Source organism: Argopecten irradians, chromosome 5 (genome assembly GCF_041381155.1).
Source record: "Argopecten irradians isolate NY chromosome 5, Ai_NY, whole genome shotgun sequence".
Lineage (NCBI taxonomy): Eukaryota > Metazoa > Mollusca > Bivalvia > Pectinida > Pectinidae > Argopecten > Argopecten irradians.
This window is the reverse complement of record NC_091138.1, coordinates 6,773,231-6,793,695: the sequence shown is the minus strand read 5'-3', so window position 1 is coordinate 6,793,695 and position 20,465 is coordinate 6,773,231. Positions and strand designations below refer to the sequence as shown.

General features: G+C 35.1%; 1 protein-coding gene across 1 annotated transcript in view; it reads left to right on the top strand.

Moving 5' to 3' along the window:
* Positions 1-241: 241 nt before the first annotated feature.
* Positions 242-20,465, top strand: part of LOC138322738 (heparan sulfate glucosamine 3-O-sulfotransferase 6-like) — a 34,432-nt gene continuing 14,208 nt past the window's right edge. The window contains exon 1 of the mRNA XM_069266819.1: positions 242-1,773. Coding sequence (XP_069122920.1) covers positions 1,094-1,773 — 680 coding nt within the window. The 5' untranslated portion in view covers positions 242-1,093. The remainder of the gene's footprint in view (positions 1,774-20,465) is intronic.

Sequence of the window (20,465 nt, the reverse complement as noted above, 5' to 3'; positions counted from 1 at the left end):
AAACACATTACATACATATAACATCTTACATATTATCTTATATACCAGATCTGCGCATCACACGTAAATTAAAATAGATGTTTTTTTATACCATTGATATACTGCCACTGTTAAAGTTGCTTAGTTTTCATTGATGAGCTTGGACACTACCTATCAATCAGTTTTATCCAATCAGGTATCTCGATACATCCCGGGTCGGTTGTAACGCTGGATCAATATAGCGGGGTTCCCACTCTACCTTAGTGTGTGTACATTAAGGCCCGTAGCTTGTTGTGTTTCTCTCATTGTGTGACAAGTAACCGGCGGTACACGTCGGTCCAACTAGGTATACACAAAGTCACTGAGAGGTGTTCTCAGCTATTCTGGACGATCCAGAGATACACAAGGGAGACAGTGTGAGATGCTGTTAAGTTCTACTGCACACAATTTAATGCTGCCAAGGGTCTGACGACCGTCGAACGGAGAAGTAATAACTTAAGAGGATACAAGTTCTCAACTCAATCATGGAGGTGTGAAACTTGGACTCGTATTGTTCATACTCGTTTGCAGATTACATTTTATTTGCTGAAAGATGTTTTTCCAGGATGGACTTTAGATTCAATGTGTTTAATTGTTTGAAAGTTTATAGATAAAGTTCATCACCAGATATCTAATAAAGTCAAGATTATTGGAAAAGGATTTCTTGTCTCCAAGGATGGTCTTGGGAAAATGAAGCCATATAAGGAATCCAAGACTATCATCACTCACTAAATTCAATTTCGTAGTGAAGTACTTAGACAATATTCTTGTTATTATCCATCGCATGTTTTCTTATTACAATTTCAACCCACTCGGATCTACAAGAAATTTACTATTGTTGTACGGGGTTTTATTTATTACCATTAGAACTTATGCTGCGAATCATAAAAAATCTTAAAATGTAAACTTCAGCACAATATAGTAGCTAGGAGAGCACTGATGATGTCAGATGGATGAGATATAGAAGTTACGTACACTATGATGTGTGTGTATATGTCCATGGATATATTTATTTATTAGTGGTAGCAGTGTGCATGTTCATCTACAAAAGAGGATATACAGTTGTGGCCATGACATGAGGAAGGTATATCCGAGAGGACCACTGAGTTATTTCAGACGAAGTAAACTTTGCTCCATTCTCCTCTCACTGAGTTTCATATTGTTTTGTTTTGTGTTTGTTCTATACCAGAATGGAAGTGGTGTGGATGTGTCACCCTACGATAGTCCAGAAAACCAAGAGAAATATAACGAACAGGATCTAAATTATAGAAAATTACCACCAGAGATAAATGCCCTGGATTTATTCGGTTCCCGTCGACATAACAGAAATTTACAACATTTATATTCTAAGGATTTATTTGATGAGAAGCGAAATAAGGACTTAAATACTGTGATTAATATAAGGGGGAGGAACAAGATGAAAAGCGAAAGGAAACTCGTCTCCAAATCGCGACAGCGTGGGTTTTTTAATGTGCCAAAAAAGACAATGATTGAGAATGTTGGAGACAGCCCCTCTAGTCAGGAGGTGACGGACTATTATAACTTCGAGGGCTATAGACCTACCATTAGTGACGAAAGTACAGAGACACTCGAAGGACCGAGTAAGAAATTACCCAAAGTAATTATCATAGGTGTGAAGAAATGCGGCACAAGAGCCTTACTAGAATTCTTAAGGATACACCCGGAGGTCAAGGCTACTGGTCCAGAGCCCCATTTCTTTGACCGTTACTACGACTACGGGCTGGATTGGTACAGGTAAAAATCTAATTATACACTAGCACTACATGATTAAACATTTACACAGACGCATACGGACACCAAATATCACAAAATTTCCCGCTCTTTCATGGTTTATTCTCTTCCTTTAGCAAATTGATTTTCAAATTTTTTATTTTTTATCCCAAACGCGTTACTTTCTTTTCTTTGGTTTAGGATAATTCAATATTAAAAACGTTCTAGCCTCTAGTACTTTATTTTGGTCTTTCCTCGGTATATTTTGAAATCCTTTACCTACCTTTTATGTATAATCTACCTTCTACGATATCGATCCTACAATTGGTTTCTTACTTCCTTGTATAATGTGGATTGTTGCAGTCAATAACAGTGATAGAGACTGGCCAAATGAATACAGCACACTTTGATTTTAGATTGCAGTAATGAATTTAGAGTTAAATGTTCTCATTTAGGCCTGTATCAAAAGGATGAGAATCCACTAAAGCGTTTCTCTGTGTCGGTGCGATAGCATGTCACCTAGTGTGATTATCTGATAATGTTTAGATCGGTGACATATGGCGGTATATCACGATCAAACCAAACAGTGTATTAAAGTGTCACACTCCAGAGTCGACTGTCACAATATCACATTAGCTTTTCTACAATTAAATCCTAACGAGTGAACACAATTTGCTCACTTCAAAATCAAAATATTGATATGCATACGTACCTTAAAATGTAATTAGATACCATGACTTTATTTACATTAACTTAGTGTGTTCTGAACAATCTTCTATTTGAATTTAACATAAATTATGACGCTCTTATACATCCCACTTCCTTATTTAGACAATATCCATTGCAACTGTTAAGTGTGGTTATTCAATATTTTATTATAATTATGACCAGGTAAATCATAATTCAGAAAATATGAAACAACACATCACACCTGTTTCTTGCCCGACTTTTCCCTACATTTGTAAGACGGGTGTCGTCAGTGAGGTCAATCCTCCGAAACACCTGGTTCAATTGATCTGTTATAGCCTCTAGTCTATAATCTATAAGTCTATAATGCTCTCATTCTGATATTTAACATTAATATCCACATTTTGTAAAGTTTCCAAGACACAAATCTCTGTTATGAAGCCATCAGAAAATACCGCGTAAACGTGGTAGGTATTGGCATGCTTTAACTAATGTGATAAAGTATCACTTCGTCTAGGCAAAGACCAATCCTTATAAACACTGACAGTAATGTCCAACTACCTAAAAAGGGCTACTTAAAATAATCAGGAAGGTGTTTACATCCTTGTCAATTATTTCTACTGAATTTACTAAACCGTACAGTGTGTACTAGACCTATATTTATAGCATGAAGTAGTATACTGGTAGAGATGGTTATCCAGACAGTACAGTGTGTACTAGACCTATAATAGTATGAAGTAGTATACTGGTAGAGATGGTTATCCAGACTGATACAGTATACTGGTAGAGATGGTTATCCAGACAGTACAGTGTGTACTAGACCTATAATAGTATGAAGTAGTATACTGGTAGAGATGGTTATCCAGACAGTACAGTGTGTACTAGACCTATAATAGTATGAAGTAGTATACTGGTAGAGATGGTTATCCAGACAGTACAGTGTGTACTAGACCTATAATAGTCTGAAGTAGTATACTGGTAGAGATGGTTATCCAGACAGTACAGTGTGTACTAGACCTATAATAGTATGAAGTAGTATACTGGTAGAGATGGTTATCCAGACAGTACAGTGTGTACTAGACCTATAATAGTATGAAGTAGTATACTGGTAGAGATGGTTATCCAGACAGTACAGTGTGTACTAGACCTATATAGTATGAAGTAGTATACTGGTAGAGATGGTTATCCAGACAGTATGTTACTAGACCTATAAAGAGTATACTGGTAGAGATGGTTATCCAGACAGTAAAGTGTGTACTAGACCTATATATAGCATGAAGTAGTATACTGGTAGAGATGGTTATCCAGACAGTACAGTGTGTACTAGACCTATAATAGTCTGAAGTAGTATACTGGTAGAGATGGTTATCCAGACAATACAGTGTGTACTAGACCTATAATAGTCTGAAGTAGTATACTGGTAGAGATGGTTATCCAGACAGTACAGTGTGTACTAGACCTATAATAGTATGAAGTAGTATACTGGTAGAGATGGTTATCCAGACAGTACAGTGTGTACTAGACCTATAATAGTATGAAGTAGTATACTGGTAGAGATGGTTATCCAGACAGTACAGTGTGTACTAGACCTATAATAGTATGAAGTAGTATACTGGTAGAGATGGTTATCCAGACAGTACAGTGTGTACTAGACCTATAATAGCATGAAGTAGTATACTGGTAGAGATGGTTATCCAGACAGTACAGTGTGTACTAGACCTATAATAGTATGAAGTAGTATACTGGTAGAGATGGTTATCCAGACAGTAAAGTGTGTACTAGACCTATATTTATAGCATGAAGTAGTATACTGGTAGAGATGGTTATCCAGACAGTACAGTGTGTACTAGACCTATAATAGTATGAAGTAGTATACTGGTAGAGATGGTTATCCAGACAATACAGTGTGTACTAGACCTATAATAGTATGAAGTAGTATACTGGTAGAGATGGTTATCCAGACAGTACAGTGTGTACTAGACCTATAATAGTATGAAGTAGTATACTGGTAGAGATGGTTATCCAGACAGTACAGTGTGTACTAGACCTATAATAGTATGAAGTAGTATACTGGTAGAGATGGTTATCCAGACAGTACAGTGTGTACTAGACCTATAATAGTATGAAGTAGTATACTGGTAGAGATGGTTATCCAGACAGTACAGTGTGTTACTAGACCTATAATAGTATGAAGTAGTATACTGGTAGAGATGGTTATCCAGACAGTACAGTGTGTACTAGACCTATAATAGTATGAAGTAGTATACTGGTAGAGATGGTTATCCAGACAGTACAGTGTGTACTAGACCTATAATAGTATGAAGTAGTATACTGGTAGAGATGGTTATCCAGACAGTACAGTGTGTACTAGACCTATAATAGTATGAAGTAGTATACTGGTAGAGATGGTTATCCAGACAGTACAGTGTGTACTAGACCTATAATAGTATGAAGTAGTATACTGGTAGAGATGGTTATCCAGACAGTACAGTGTGTACTAGACCTATAATAGTATGAAGTAGTATACTGGTAGAGATGGTTATCCAGACAGTACAGTGTGTACTAGACCTATAATAGTCTGAAGTAGTATACAGGTAGAGATGGTTATCCAGACAGTACAGTGAAGGGGTTCTTTAACAGAATCTCAGATAAAAACAACTTACTCCACACATTGTGCAGTTAACTAATGTAAAACAGTTGTTCCTCTGACGAATATAGTTTATTACATATCCCAGACAATAATCCGCCTGCAGCCAAGACAGTGTTAAACAATACATATTATCCCTCCATATGTTCTAACTCATCACTGAAGGCTCCTACATGGACGAAATTGCTATCTGAGTCTACATAATACGTGTTACAGTTTACTGCATCTTTAAACTATGTTCATGGAAGAAATCATACGACTGGTTGTCCCCTGTAATCGTAGGTATGGCCTTACTATTAACGTTGTAGTACACAGTGACATAGGTATATTAATATCTATATACCATATCGGATCACGGCCAATCCCATCACTAAGTAGCATGATAACCGGACTAACGTGTCGTGCTGTAGTCGATAATGGGGTTTACATAAGTAGTCATCTATCTACAATACTATTTACTGTATAACTTTTACATATCAAGAATAATGTAACCAGAGGACGATATCATTTCAAAATTACGTCCTTTTAGTTTTGCAGAATCCCAGCTTCACTTTGTCAATTTTTTATATTTTTTATGAAGTTGCTATTTCCTTTAAGGAAGTTGTGTGACGTTGGTATTATTCTTGATGTTTGTTAAGCAACATTGGCTTTCATATTATGTTTTAATGGAGACATTTACAATGCTGATAAAGGATTTGTTCTGGGCTTGACTTACGTCTGTTATAATATCAAATTATTACTATTATTTAAGTGTCCATATTTAACGTTTCCTGGTAAGTCTAACATATGCTCCATAGTTCCATAAAAACAATAGATTCTTTCTATTCTGTCACCTTGTTCTGCCTACTAGTATTAATACAGTCGTTCACCAATGACATAGTTAGTATATCTCTCTCCTCGGGGCATGGTTGGGGCATATCTACAGAGCTTCTTAGTTTTCTTCTCCGTTACATTTTTGTGTTCGAGGTATTTGATAATCGTACATCCATGTCAATTTCTGCCAGAGGAGAGTTTTCGCACCTACATAGTCTCGTATAAACCATCAAAGCTGTGATTGCCCGACACATTAAGACGCCTGATATACGACCATCATACAGTCTACAGTTGCACCAGCTTTATATAAATGTTAGCTGCACGCGATGTTCTCGCACGTGTATCTTAACGCAATATGATATACGCACAGTTATGTTAGCCGTTGCGTGTTACGTACCAGGCCTGTACTGCAGCGTTCAGACTTTATGTGTAATGATTATTGGACTAAATGCTTCCTTGTTGTTAAATCCAGCCTGGAGTTATATATAACAATAATACTGGTGACTGGGGATGCAACGTAGCCGAGTAAAATTATTTCAATATATAGTTTCTATTTACGAATGATGGAAACTGGAATATCGTGTGTGAAAAGAACAAAACGTTATATTAACTGTGATTAACGATTTATAGTTGTAAAACTATAGAAAACAAAGGCATGGACCACAAATATTTTGTTTTTCGTTAGTGTGAATATGTCCATTATCTATTTCAATAAAACACTATTCCTTATGGAAATTTTGAAAATTTTGGAAAAAGAACATGTTAATGTTTTTACGTCTCGAAATGCATCAGATAAGAAAATAGAGCGTTATTGGTGCATTAAAGATTCAACATAACACTTGTGGTGGATTACTGTTATAGTGTAATATTATCTATATTCATAAATGTTAACTGTATGTGAGGGCTCGCCCTGTGAGGCACGCTCTAGTGTATATCACCTCCCAGACATACCATAGTCAATCAATGTGATAGTTTCTGTTGCTGATGGGACGACTGGTTTGCCCTTTATCAGTATAAAGTGACCGGGTGGTATTTGTTGTTAGTGTGTCTTTGATGGCATGATTCAAGTCTATTCAACCAACTGACACCTCTATGTAGTTAAGGATATTGTGTGACCTATCGAGAGAAAGCTACAACAAACCCTATTCTGTACATATACTCTGTATTGATTAGCACACACATTTACACTGTACATTTGTGTGATATTAACATTTTATTCACATGATTCATAACTATAAAATAGCTAAAATATGTGATATTTCAAATCAATAAAAACAATCACATGTTTGTTCAACATTATACCGTGTTCTCGTCAAAATCAAACCGAAGGATTGTAAACCAAATTGGTATTCTCCGAATACTTAATAGTGTTTGATAGTTTAACTATAGCCATGTTTACGACAGTATGTAATTTCAGTCTCAGGTTTGAAAATTTGTGAATCAAATCACACATTTAGTTACTTAATATACAACAGAAAATCGGATTTAAATATATTTTCAAGTGAGTTATGATATTCAGTTATACTTCCCAAGGAAAAGAGATGTTTGAAAACATTTAAATTTGTCGACATGACACGTTCGTTATTGTATTCAAAGTTAAGCGTTTGTACATTCTGTGTGCACTAAGTATGGTGTGTGTATCACATATCAATCAAACATATACGATAGACAGGAACGCAGTTTCTCTGAAGACAAAATTTGACACTTCGGTTCTTCATTTAGTCATTAAGCATAACGTTTCTTTTAAAGTAATTAATATAATCGTCTATATTGTAACCAATACTTACTATGTTTCTACAATAGATATACCCTTGAAGTTGTTACTAGGTTTATATGGAGTCAATTGCCGTAATATTCACAATTATCCTGTGGTGTGTCCTAACAATAGGGTTATCATCGTATACACGCAATATATGACAGAAGCATCATGTACAAATTAGTTAATTCAGCCCAGGTGAGACCATAATCGAATGTCCAACAACATAGATGAAGTGTTCTCTTAGGGAGATAGTTATTATCCTATTGTTGTAGAAGAATGTCGGATCGACGCGAATAGGTATGTCTGTGATGTGTATGTATAAGCTATATTAACTCCTGAGAAGAAATCAACCTTACATACACATGATGATAGATCGTAAACAGTTGTTTACAAATGTTAACACCAGCTGTGTGCAGCTTATGAGTCACATTAACACTGGGTAGTTTAATAAATAACTTTATAAACAATTATACCATGTGTTTACCTATTACAATAATGTTCCCAAAGTCCGTGAGGTCCCAAAAGGTATACCTGTGGACCATATCTGTGGACCATATATGTGGATCATATCTGTGGACCATACCTGTGGACCATACATGTGGACCATATATGTGGACCATGTATGTGGATCATATCTGTGGACCATATCTATGACCAATACCTGTGGACCATATATGTGGATCATATCTGTGGACCATACCTGTGGACCATATATGTGGATCATATCTGTGGACCATACATGTGGACCATATCTGTGGACCCTATATGTGAACCATATCTGTGGACCATACATGTGGACCGTATCTGTGAACCATACCCGTGGATCATATTTGTGGACCCTATTTCCCACAATCAATTAGTCCTTCTAATTCATTTGCTACCCCTAACTGACCTTCACCCACCGGCCCCAACACATACACACTTTTACTAGAATTTAAAAACGAAAACAGGAAATACTTGGTATCATACCACAAACTCTGTGAAGTCAACAGTTGGAATCTACTGCGAAAAATATTTGTTATACATTTTTTTTATAGATGGCCTAATTAAAGATAGTTATAAGCTACACTGCTTCTATATACTTTAATTAAGACAGATAATCATGCTTCAATGGAAATGGATACCGTGACATGCACATTTAAAAACGAATTACGCCAACTCATTTATTATTATTTGCAATGTCATTTCCATTTGAAATCATATTTAGCTATTTTATTCTTTTCATGAGGAGCGTAATGAATACTTGTTTACACTGCATGCATTAGATTACCCAAGCAGCGTTCATTCTTTGATTAGGTTTAATATTTCACACACTTTTTCCAATAAAGAACATTAATACCTCATATGCACTTGTCATGCAAGTTCTTCTTTTGTATAACGTGAATTAATCCGCAATTTGATGAACATAAGAATATAGGATGCACGTTAAATTAATGGTAACTTCAGCGTCATACTAACCTACATTCCGTTAATCGCGGAATCGTATTTAGATTTTTTATGATGTAATTGTCACTTTAAAGAAATAATTGGAATCGTTAGCTGCAGTCATGTAAGTTATAAAAGTCAGTGCTTAGTTTATCCTTTATGTTGGGATAGAAGCTACTTAATTTGACGTTAGTGATGTTGTAATACCACGGTGAACACACTGTAAAACATAGAGTGTTATAGAAGGGTATTATCTATCCGTTGGTATCCTGATATATATAGATAGTGGGATCTAATTAGGCTTACTATATACTGATTCTGTACAAATTAGCACTTTTTTTCTTATATTGTTTTCAATTTGTATTATAACAGTTAACTCTACACGATCAGCATCAAACAAAATTATAAATTTCACAGATTTTTAGAAATGATCAGATCCACGAAATAGACATGAAAGGGTGACATGTAAATGTATATTGTACAAAGTTCAAAATCTGGATAATGATCCTAGTTCACACTGCCATCTCTCCATTTAATGCCTTTATATTTAGAGATATGGACACAGGTGTGATAGTAAGGAGATAGTGACAGTTTACAGGAGAAACTTGATTTTAAATGATAAGTGACGTCATTGATCGTAATCTTTGTATGTTATCATTTTAACATTCTCACGCTGTAATACCGTAAATAACAACACAAACTCACACATTGATCTCATATTCATCAAAAATTATGCAATTCAGAATAATACAATAAAAACAATCTTTGATGCTTGAAGTTGGGAATATTAAAAAATATACCATTATTAAACATAAACACAGTCTTTTGTATCATAAACAATATAAAAACGTTGAAATATGTTGTACCGTAAATAACAGAAAAAGTCATCCATTAATGACATATTCTACATGTATATGAAAATTGTACAAGTTATACCAGGAATAGCAACACCAATGTACAGAACAGTATTTATAAATTAAAGCCATGCTACCTAGCGTCACTATTCAGAGTGATCATGATGTACAGTAGTCATCGAAAGCTCTTAAAGCTAGACAAGTAATGTTACGTGGACGAGTTTTATAATTCTACATTTAGCATTTTACACTATTTTATAGTGTATATCATATAATAAATACAATACTAATACAACATTTGTGTTTTGCATGTTATAAATTATAACAAAATTATCTCACGATATGATGTGGCATCGGGTCAAACCTGGTAGAATATCCTACAATGTCATACGATTAAAAACTTAAACCTTTTTTCCTATCTCTGATCTCTACTAGTAATATACTGTCAATTACATTAAAGCTACTTCACGTGCAACAACCACATCTATATCCGATTCCTGTTCCATCGGTGTTTTCGGTAGAATTAACAAAGGGACAAGCTTTAGGAACGCATACTAATTAATATCTAAATCTGTTTTCTGATATTTCCGTTATACACATACTTTCATATAGCATTGTTGGCTTTGATCCTCATGCAATAGTAGAACAATAATGCTTTAAAAATGTCATTTGGAATTATCTGATATCGGAATGAGAAACACGATAAACAGGAACAAGTCGGAATGGTAGACAAGCTTGAGCGTATAAGAGGCATAACGGAAACGTATACCTACATAAACATCACTTACTTGTTGAGTTTTCCCAAGGTTTAAAATAACTTAGTACCTTATGTCAACATATAATTTACAGATCCCCTTTAACTGGTATTTGTGGATAGTTTAGAGAGAAGCGCTGTCAACAAACAGTATTATTATTTAAAGAAGCCAAAGTCAACAGTATAATTAGATCTATTTATGCTATCAAGGGCTCTATTGATGCGCCGAGACCAGATAAAACGAATTCTTCACAGTATCACTTATTGCTGGCGGAGATGAAAGTATGCTCATAACAAATATTCTTCTCAAATTACAGCGATTCAAAAACTTCCTATCTTCTTATCAGAGCGTCAAGATCCCATATAAGACCTTGATATAACAAAGGTCCCAGAGAGATCTTGGCGCCCACCTAAGATTGATCTATGTCTGACAATTGACAGATGGATCTTTTCTCTACTTTTCTCTACTTTTCAAACTTTTGAAACAGATCACTGCAGTACTTTCTTATAAATAGCTGTAACAAACTTCAACTACTAAAATTCAAGATGGCGGTCTGGCGGCCATCTTTAAACAAGGTCACCAAAATGCAATACGCGCAACTAGGGCACTAGGGGAACCTACATAAGAAATTTGAGAACAATTCCTTCAGTACTTTCTGAGAAATAGCGATAGCAAACTTTAACTATCAAAATCCAAGATGGCTGCCTGGCGGCCATATTGTTGACCGATCGGTCCCAAAATGCAATACGCACAACTAGGGCCCAAGGGGAACCTACATATAAAATTTGAGAACAATTCCTTCAGTACTTTCTGAGAAATAGTGATAACAAACTTTAACTATCAAAATCCAAGATGGCTGCCTAGCGGCCATCTTGTTTACCGATCGGTCCCAAAATGCAATACGCACAACTAGGGCCCAAGGGAAACCTACATAAGAAATTTGAGAACAATCCCTTCAGTACTTTCTGAGAAATAGCGATGACAAACTTTAACTATCAAAATCCAAGATGGCTGCCTGGCGGCCATCTTGTTAACCGATCGGTCCCAAAATGCAATACGCACATCTAGAGTCCTAGGGTTGCCTACAGATGAAATTTGAGAATGATCCCTTCAGTACTTTCTGAGAAACAGCGATAACAAACTTTGACTATCAAAATCCAAGATGGCTGCCTTGCGGCCATCTTGTTGACCAATCGGTCCCAAAATGCAATATGCACAACTAAAGTTCTAGGGTAATCTACATATGAAATTTGAGAAAGATCCCTTCAGTACTTTATGAGAAATAGCGATAACAAGAATTGTTAACGGACGGACGGGACGGACGGAAGGACGGACCACGGACAAAATGCGATTTGAATAGCCCACCATCTGATGATGGTGGGCTAAAAAGGCGAACTGTAACAAATTCTCGTTCTCTTTTATCGTTTTTTTTCTCACACTTTCCTCCCCATTATACAGGTCCCGTTTGTCTGTTACTGAATTCGAAAACTTAAAACTATTTTTGTAAGTATAAATACAGAAAATGCTTTAGTTTAACAGTAGATCAATTCAATCAAATTGTTAAAAAGTTTATATCGACACCAAATGATACTTACGATTTGTGTGGCATTTATTATATATACATATATATTACCATATGTTAACCTATCCATACCTTTATTTAGGTGTGAATAAAGTTTGACATGGATATTTACTCATTCTCTCGTTTAGGTATAACATAAGTTTATAGGATATAACAAACCGAACATAAATAGGATTTCTACTGTTGAAAATAGAACTGTCTGATTTCTAGGAATGTCACAATAACAATTTTCACTGATTTAGAACTATTAATTCTCTTTATGTTCATTTCAAACAGACGCGCATGCGTTGACTTCATAAACTTGCCCATAACCAGAGCTACGTCAATATCAGGACAATCATTATGATTTTATTGCATAACCAAGGTGCGTAGCTCTCCATCGTTGATTGCATCACAAAGCTGCTGGCCGAGCACAATTGACTTCCAATCGACTGCCTACCGGGGTAAATCGACTTCCAATCGACTGTCTACCGGGGTAAATCGACTTCCAATCGACTGTCTACCGGGGTAAATCGACTTCCAATCGACTGTCTACCGGGGTAAATTGACTTCCAATCGACGTTGTATCTTATGATAAATGTAATGATGCTCATGATATCGACTTTGTCTTATAGTCCCATCCTCAATGTAACGCGATGGTCACATATGACGTAATGTAATTAGACAAGGGTTTGTCAATCACTGGTGTATCCTGCTGAGTGGCACAGTAAATGTATTAGAAGTCAGCACACGTTCAGCCTCGTACTCATCCTACATGTTGATGATCAGTGTATCAAATAATATCACGACGTTCCCTACAGTGTAGGTCACCTTATATGAGATTTACGAACATTCAGTACACTCTGTAAAATAAATCATTTTTCGGATATCTAATTTATAAAGAACTCAGCATCTCAAATCTCTAAGGCGATATGCACCTATAACCAGTGTAACAACTAACACAATAGCATGTTTCATCTTCAAACAATTATAAGATCAATGGTTAGCAAAGCCAAATCAATATTTGACGTTTTTTGTTTTGTTTTGTGTTCTTTCTACCCAATAATAAGTAAAATTTAATTCAATTCAAAACAGAATACCGACATTACGTATAGACAGTACACTAATGTAAACGTTTTTACATTAAAAGTTTTTTAAACTATACATCAAAATAACTCAACTAGAAATTAAACCACGTGTTTCTGAAGTAGAGCGTCTTCTTTTTCACCAACGATACCGACAGTAGCTATAGGAGTACATTCCTGATTAAACCATAAATTATAACAATGTAAATAATCACTCAAACCTAACTTATACGATAATATTGTGGAATTATATCATGATTGGGTTACTGCTGCAAAGCGATAATTTACTCTTCAAAGATCATTATAAAGGTCATATTCCTTCATCCAACCCGTCCCCTCTTAGGTGTTACCAATTCACGAGACGAGCCTAGACCAGGAGCACACGTTCACACTTCAGCGATACGAATCATTCACGGGGAAAATCAGGTAGGAAATCCACAGTCATCAAAGCTCTATAAGTATTGTTTATCTGGGTAACCTAATACATAGAACATCATTCATCACTTTAGTTTGTATTTAGATACAGGTCGATAGAGATGAATTTACGTTGGATAATGAAGACCAACACTACGTTATGTCGAGCTTCTATCATAATATATGATAATATCCAGAAATCAACGCACAGAAAGTAATTAAATCATCATTATAATAATGCTTGACCAGTTGGTATGACCTGTAACAAACACGTATCCCGCCTCAATGTTTAACTGATGTTATAGGACATGACTAGATATTTATAGATAACAATAACGTATTTATCTCATAAAAATGGCCCAGTCAACAAAAACTAACCATAATTGGAAGCAATACATGTTTTCAAGAACATAAGAAGAAACTAAGTGTTCCGCTGTCGGAACAATTTTTACCAGCGGTACTGTATATCAATTTTCTCACGTACTAATTGTATACGATAAGTTTTATCACGGGAGCTTAATAGTATATAGCTAATTTACAGCGACACTTTGTCGAGTAATTCTTTGCAAATGCCAATGTACGAGTTTTTGTCTTGTGGAAACATGCGTAAGGGACGTCGTACATCGTACTTGCTTGTCATGTAGTTCCAGGATACGGCCTGTAAAAGTCGTATAGCAGACTCATCAAAATCCCCAATATTTCTTTTGTCTCCCACGATTCTATGATCGATTCTACAAAACGTTTGTGAGGTTATTGTTGGTAACGTACTAGGTTATGATCGAATAAGCGTCTGAAAGATAATTACACCTAAGAATATAAAGCATTGCTCGGATGTCAACCGACTCTGTAAGTCATCGAGGAACTGGCGAACTTTGTACTAAGTAAGCAATTTGCATTACGATGCCGTGCCTTACAGATCTGTATACTAAAATATCATTATCAACCAAATCTATTTTTTTTTATTACTTTTGTGGTTATTGCTTTTATTTGTTTGTATAAATGTGTATGATGCCCTATTATATGATAAGAATTAAACCTAACTTTCTTCTATAAAGTTGTAATTTGTGCTAGCTCAGTTTTATGATGCACACTAATGTTTGTCTGGTCATTTTCATAAAGGTAGCAATTGTTTAACAAGTAAGAAGTAAGTAGTCCTTATCAGCATTTAATTGAAAATAATAGAGACAATCGTATGTTTCCTGAATGGAATAACGAACTTTAGTAAATACACTCCCAACATCTTTGAACACATTCGGACATCTATTAGTCTTCATAGTAATACACGGCACACACAGAGTCGTTTTAGACAGGTGGTACATCCGCTTTTAGACGACGCACGTACATTTTCGGACAATCAGTACAAATTAGCTTCGGTGTAGAACAGATTACCTGGTCCACACCACTTAAAAACCCCTCAGCGTCTTTACACACAAATACATCTCAACAAAGGAGATGGGGAGCACGATTCGGAATATTAACTTTTAAATTAAGTTCAAATGCGGCTAATTAAAACCGGTTGTTTCCTTATAAAAAAGACATTTTGGCGTTAAACGTTTTCAACTTGGCATTAGAATACACTGATGGGAAATTGAACATGTTTACATGAAATCATGCGAGAAATTGATTCCATAGCCCTCAGCTGTTCGCACTGGCTTTGTTTCCAGGTACTGGGTGATTTGGCAATACGGCTGGATGTATGAGAAAGCATTGTCAGTTACACGTCGTACCAGGAATAAATACCGCATAGGTTCAGCGACTTAAACAAATCATGGGCATGGCTATAGTAATTTATTCTACAGTCGACAAAGCATATTTTCAAACAATAATCGGTTAATATTCACCAGTTATAATATTATAAATCAGGTTAATATTCACCAGTTATTTTATTATAAATCAGGTTAATATTCACCAGTTATATAATTATAAATCAGGTTAATATTTACAAGTTATAATATTATAAATCAGGTTAATATTCACAAGTTATTTTATTATAAATCAGGTTAATATTTACAAGTTATGATATTATAAATCAGGTTAATATTTACAATTTATATTATTATATGTGAGGTTAATATTCGCCAGTTATAATATTATAAATCAGGTAAATATTCACAAGTTATATTATTATAAATCAGGTTAATATTCGCCAGTTATAATGTTATAAATCAGGTCAATATTCACAAGTTATGATATTATAAATCAGGTTAATATTTACAAGTTATATTATTATAAATCAGGTTAATATTTACAAGTTATATTATTATAAATCAGGTTAATATTTACAAGTTATATTATTATAAATCAGGTTAATATTTACAAGTTATATTATTATAAATCAGGTTAATATTTTCAAGTTATATTATTATAAATCAGGTTAATATTTACAAGTTATATTATTATAAATCAGGTTAATATTTACAAGTTATTATATTATAAATCAGGTTAATATTCACAAGTTATATTATTATAAATCAGGTAAATATTTACAAGTTATATTATTATAAGTCAGGTTAATATTCACCAGTTATTTTATTATAAATCAGGTTAATATTTACAAGTTATATTATTATAAATCAGGTTAATATTTACAAGTTATAATATTATAAATCAGATTAATATTTACAAGTTATATTATTATAAGTCAGGTTAATAGAGTGCAGTGAGGCATAAATATTTTTTGTTATTCTTGAAAGGAATTAATTGAAAACTAACCAAGCTTTAGAACAATAACATGTGCAATTCTCGTGCATGTTAATGGCAGCGACAACTGCGCCGTTAGCGGACGTACACACAATTAAACTCGTGATAAACACACAGAACACCTCAAGGTCTCAATTAGCATTATTGAAATAACTCGCACTTGCTGACCAGCCCATCTTTAATCAAATACCCATTGCTCATTGTCTTGTGAGAATGTTTATAATTAGACATACACATGTTTTACATACGCCGAAGGTCAGTTCGTTCATGTGACATGAAAACAAGAAGGAAACTTTGCTACCATAGCTCGACAAGCCTATCCCATAAGACATTAGAATCAGATGGAATTCTATAGCTTCAGGCTCTTAACCCAAGTTTGACGACAATCATGTGCTAATTATTGGTGAAACATCTGTTAGGAAATAGAAAGTCACACACATATTAGAAACGGCGAAAATTTTTTTGAGTTAGCTCCCTTGCAGATAGGTATTCACGTCGTTTTCTCCGAAATGTATGACGTTACGCTCGCAAACACCTGACGTCACAATCAATACCTACCCGCAAGGGCAGATAACTCTGTATTATGCAAATACAGAATAACCAACTCACTTGACGTAAGATCAGAATTCATCACCGATGTTGGAATGTGATAGACGATTCCGGTTTACACATTCGAAGGCTTTTGAAGGTCAGAAGATTTTGTAAGATAGCCTACATCTGGTTGATAAATCGTGGTGATATCAAATCGTGGTGATATCAAATCGTGGTGATATCAGTGGGGGATCTTACAACACATTTAAATGATATACTATCGAACATATGGAAGGGGGACAAGACTTGACATGATGCCACAATTATTGAACAATGATTTTATCCCTCATTCCTTTAATTTGATACTAATACATGACCCAACATCGTGAGATGACACCAAAACTAACTAGATGTTGTAAGCGTTAGCATAAAACTGATTTGTAGTTGTCAATGACTGTCGTTTGTTTGAGATCCATTTTAATCCAAATAAGCACCCAAAAAACTTCACAAATTTGAATTTACGACCTATACATAATGGCTTTAATTTGAAATCAGATCAAAGAAATAAACGGATTGCAATTATTATTGTACTTTTAGTTCAAAGAATGTATACCATCCGAGTAATGTAATATTGAAATTAATGCTATCACGTGTAACTGTATTATTGGATTTGAGTTTATTGATATCAGTTGCGCTAGAAAGTACAATCGTACTGTCTTTGTGAATGGCCCGATGGGATACATTATTTCATTCTGATGCAATAATACCAGCCATTGTCTGTTTAAACATCAATCCCAACAAACACTTCAAAGTGCCGCAAACGATCGTAACAATACACATATCGCTACTGTGGCGTTCACTAAAGTACGCCTATCTCAGAGTTCTTGGTGAAGCAATAGGGGACAGGTCTCATTTGCTGTTTCCAAATTGTTTATTCAATAGTGGAGGGGATTCTGGTTGGCGACGTTCTTGACTTCCTTTTGAAAAAAATAGGTAACAAGATCGATGATTCTTTTTGAAACAAAAGTGGACAAAATTTGAAATTGTGTTGTTTGACACGATTTTTTCTGGACCTATGGCAGAATATATCATAACTAATGGCATTCGGTTGTCCAGATATACAAAAAAATGTAGCACTTATTAAACCATTTAGATTTTATCTCCTCAGCTTCATTTGATGATAATTTACGTTATTTAGTGAGTTGGTTTTGACATCACGGGATTCGCAGATCCAGTATTATATTCATGACATATCTGGCCTTCTTTATATCTTTCATTAAAAGAAGGATCTTCAAACAACCATGTCTCATAGTCTTCTTACTGTTTAGCATTTTTATGAATAAATAAAAGAATTTGTCGCATGTATTGATTACGTATGTCATAATAGAATAAGACGTCATAGATACCGTCAATGTTGCTTTAAATCCTTGAGATTCCTTGTTGATATGTGTATACACTACAACAGGTATAATCAGCTTCCTCATCTCAAGCTAGCCTAGATAACGGTTAGGGAACTAATTAAAGTAGGGAAAGGATTACTTGGGGCACAGCAGGATTGACCCAGTCTCTATGTTTTATATAACAATCGATAGGTCACTAATACGTCATCATGTAAGCTGTACTTGATTGATTTTCGATCTTAATGTTGTAAATCTCATCAACGGTCATTATAGCGATCCCGTGCCTAGTAAAAGCTCATTAGTCCTGGGCGAGGAGTATCATCTTTTATCCATGTAGTCGGCAAACCTTTGCCTCATAAAATTTCTGGGCGAGGAACATCATTCCTTATCCAGGTTTGCAGACCCTTGCCACTATTCTTGTTTAGTTGTTTTGGTGCATTTGTTATCTTGCAACAGGCGTTTCATCTTTTTTGTTGGTTGGTATGGCGTTTTAGCCTTCCGAACAAATTCTGTCACTTCTCAATCTATCACAAGAACGTGTTCAGTCTCAGAAGCGCTATTTCTAACTTATTTGGTGTCTGAGTGGTTAGCATGCATTGTCCTAATACGTCTCCTCAAAATATGTACAGTAATTGTCGAACATCAGTCTGATCCAGATATTTTCTTTAAAAAAGATTCTGTTGTGTTGCGTCTTCTGCACTTTTTGTCTTGTTTGGCATTGTCAGTACAGGTAAAGTTAACATACGAGTGCCACGTCGGTATTGAAGTGTCATAACACATTTGTTGTCATTTTGCTCATTACAAATTAAACGCGAAGGGTTGCTGTTATTGAGATGTATAATGTTATTTGTCTACTGGTGCCACCACACACATTAATGGCTTCGTATGTAATCTGTCACTTTTAGAAAATATCTTTGTTTCGATATTAAACACATTTTAGACAGCCCGACAACTACGTGCAGTACACCATTCACACAACCATCCAGTTCTAACATTTGTATAGAAGTTCTTGCTGGTTTTATTTAACAGCAAATATTTCAATTCAATACCAGAGCTATCGTTTTTGTCATGTCTGGCTTGCTGGGTGACACGTGGAAGACAGTGTAGCTGAAATATCTTAACGCTTCACAAAACAGTACTACCAATATTGACGTATGCAAATCATCTTCTGAATTGTTCTAGAAGTTTTCAAACAAACGTGATAGGCATAGCATCTTCAATCATTTTGTATTTCTCAAAGGTTCTCTGGCCGCGACAACATGCCTCATGGACGCTATTTGCATAAATGTCTAAGGGACTTTTTCGCTGGTCCATTTTCAAGAAATCGAATTATGCTATTATAGTGGTTATTTAAAAGACAAAAAGAACTTGTCACATGTTCGGGATAAAAATATAGAGTTTCCTTACTCAAGACAGCGGAATATCGAACATGATGGAAAAATTCAATTATTTTGCTTCCTTTCCGCTTTCGGTGAAAGGTAGCAAATATTTGTAGGCGCCATTGCAGACATATGAACGAGGAGTTAATTGAATTTCCTTCTGACATATGTTTTTAGTTGTAACACTCATATCTGGAGTGAAATGAAGCAAAGCCTTCTACGTCTGCTATGTACCAGATGCCCCAGGGAACACACGCCCAAGCCATATTTGGTAGTGTCAGAAATCCTGTATCTGTGACCTTGTACGTGCATTCGCGCGTTGTTATCATTTCGGTTTTGTGAAAGAAAAGCGTTTTTGTAACAAAGATGATGTATTGCGGTATCAAACTTGTAATGATGTCTTTCTTCAAATCTATAAATTCCCTGGTTCTGTCAAAAGAATCTTAGTTTGGACATTTGTTTCTTGGTGTCGATCTAGTTATTGCTACCAAATCGTTTTCAACAACTGCTTTTATTGTTTGGGAAATCGTTTTAATTGTACTGGTGTTCCTACTCGTGTTCTTTGTTGTCATATACGTAATTATGTTTGCTTATCACAGCCACCTTCATCCAAAAGGAAACGGGTGTATTGGATAAGATATTGTAAGAACATTAGTTATTTCCACAAGCAAGTCAACCCAATGCCTTTTAAATGTAATACAATATG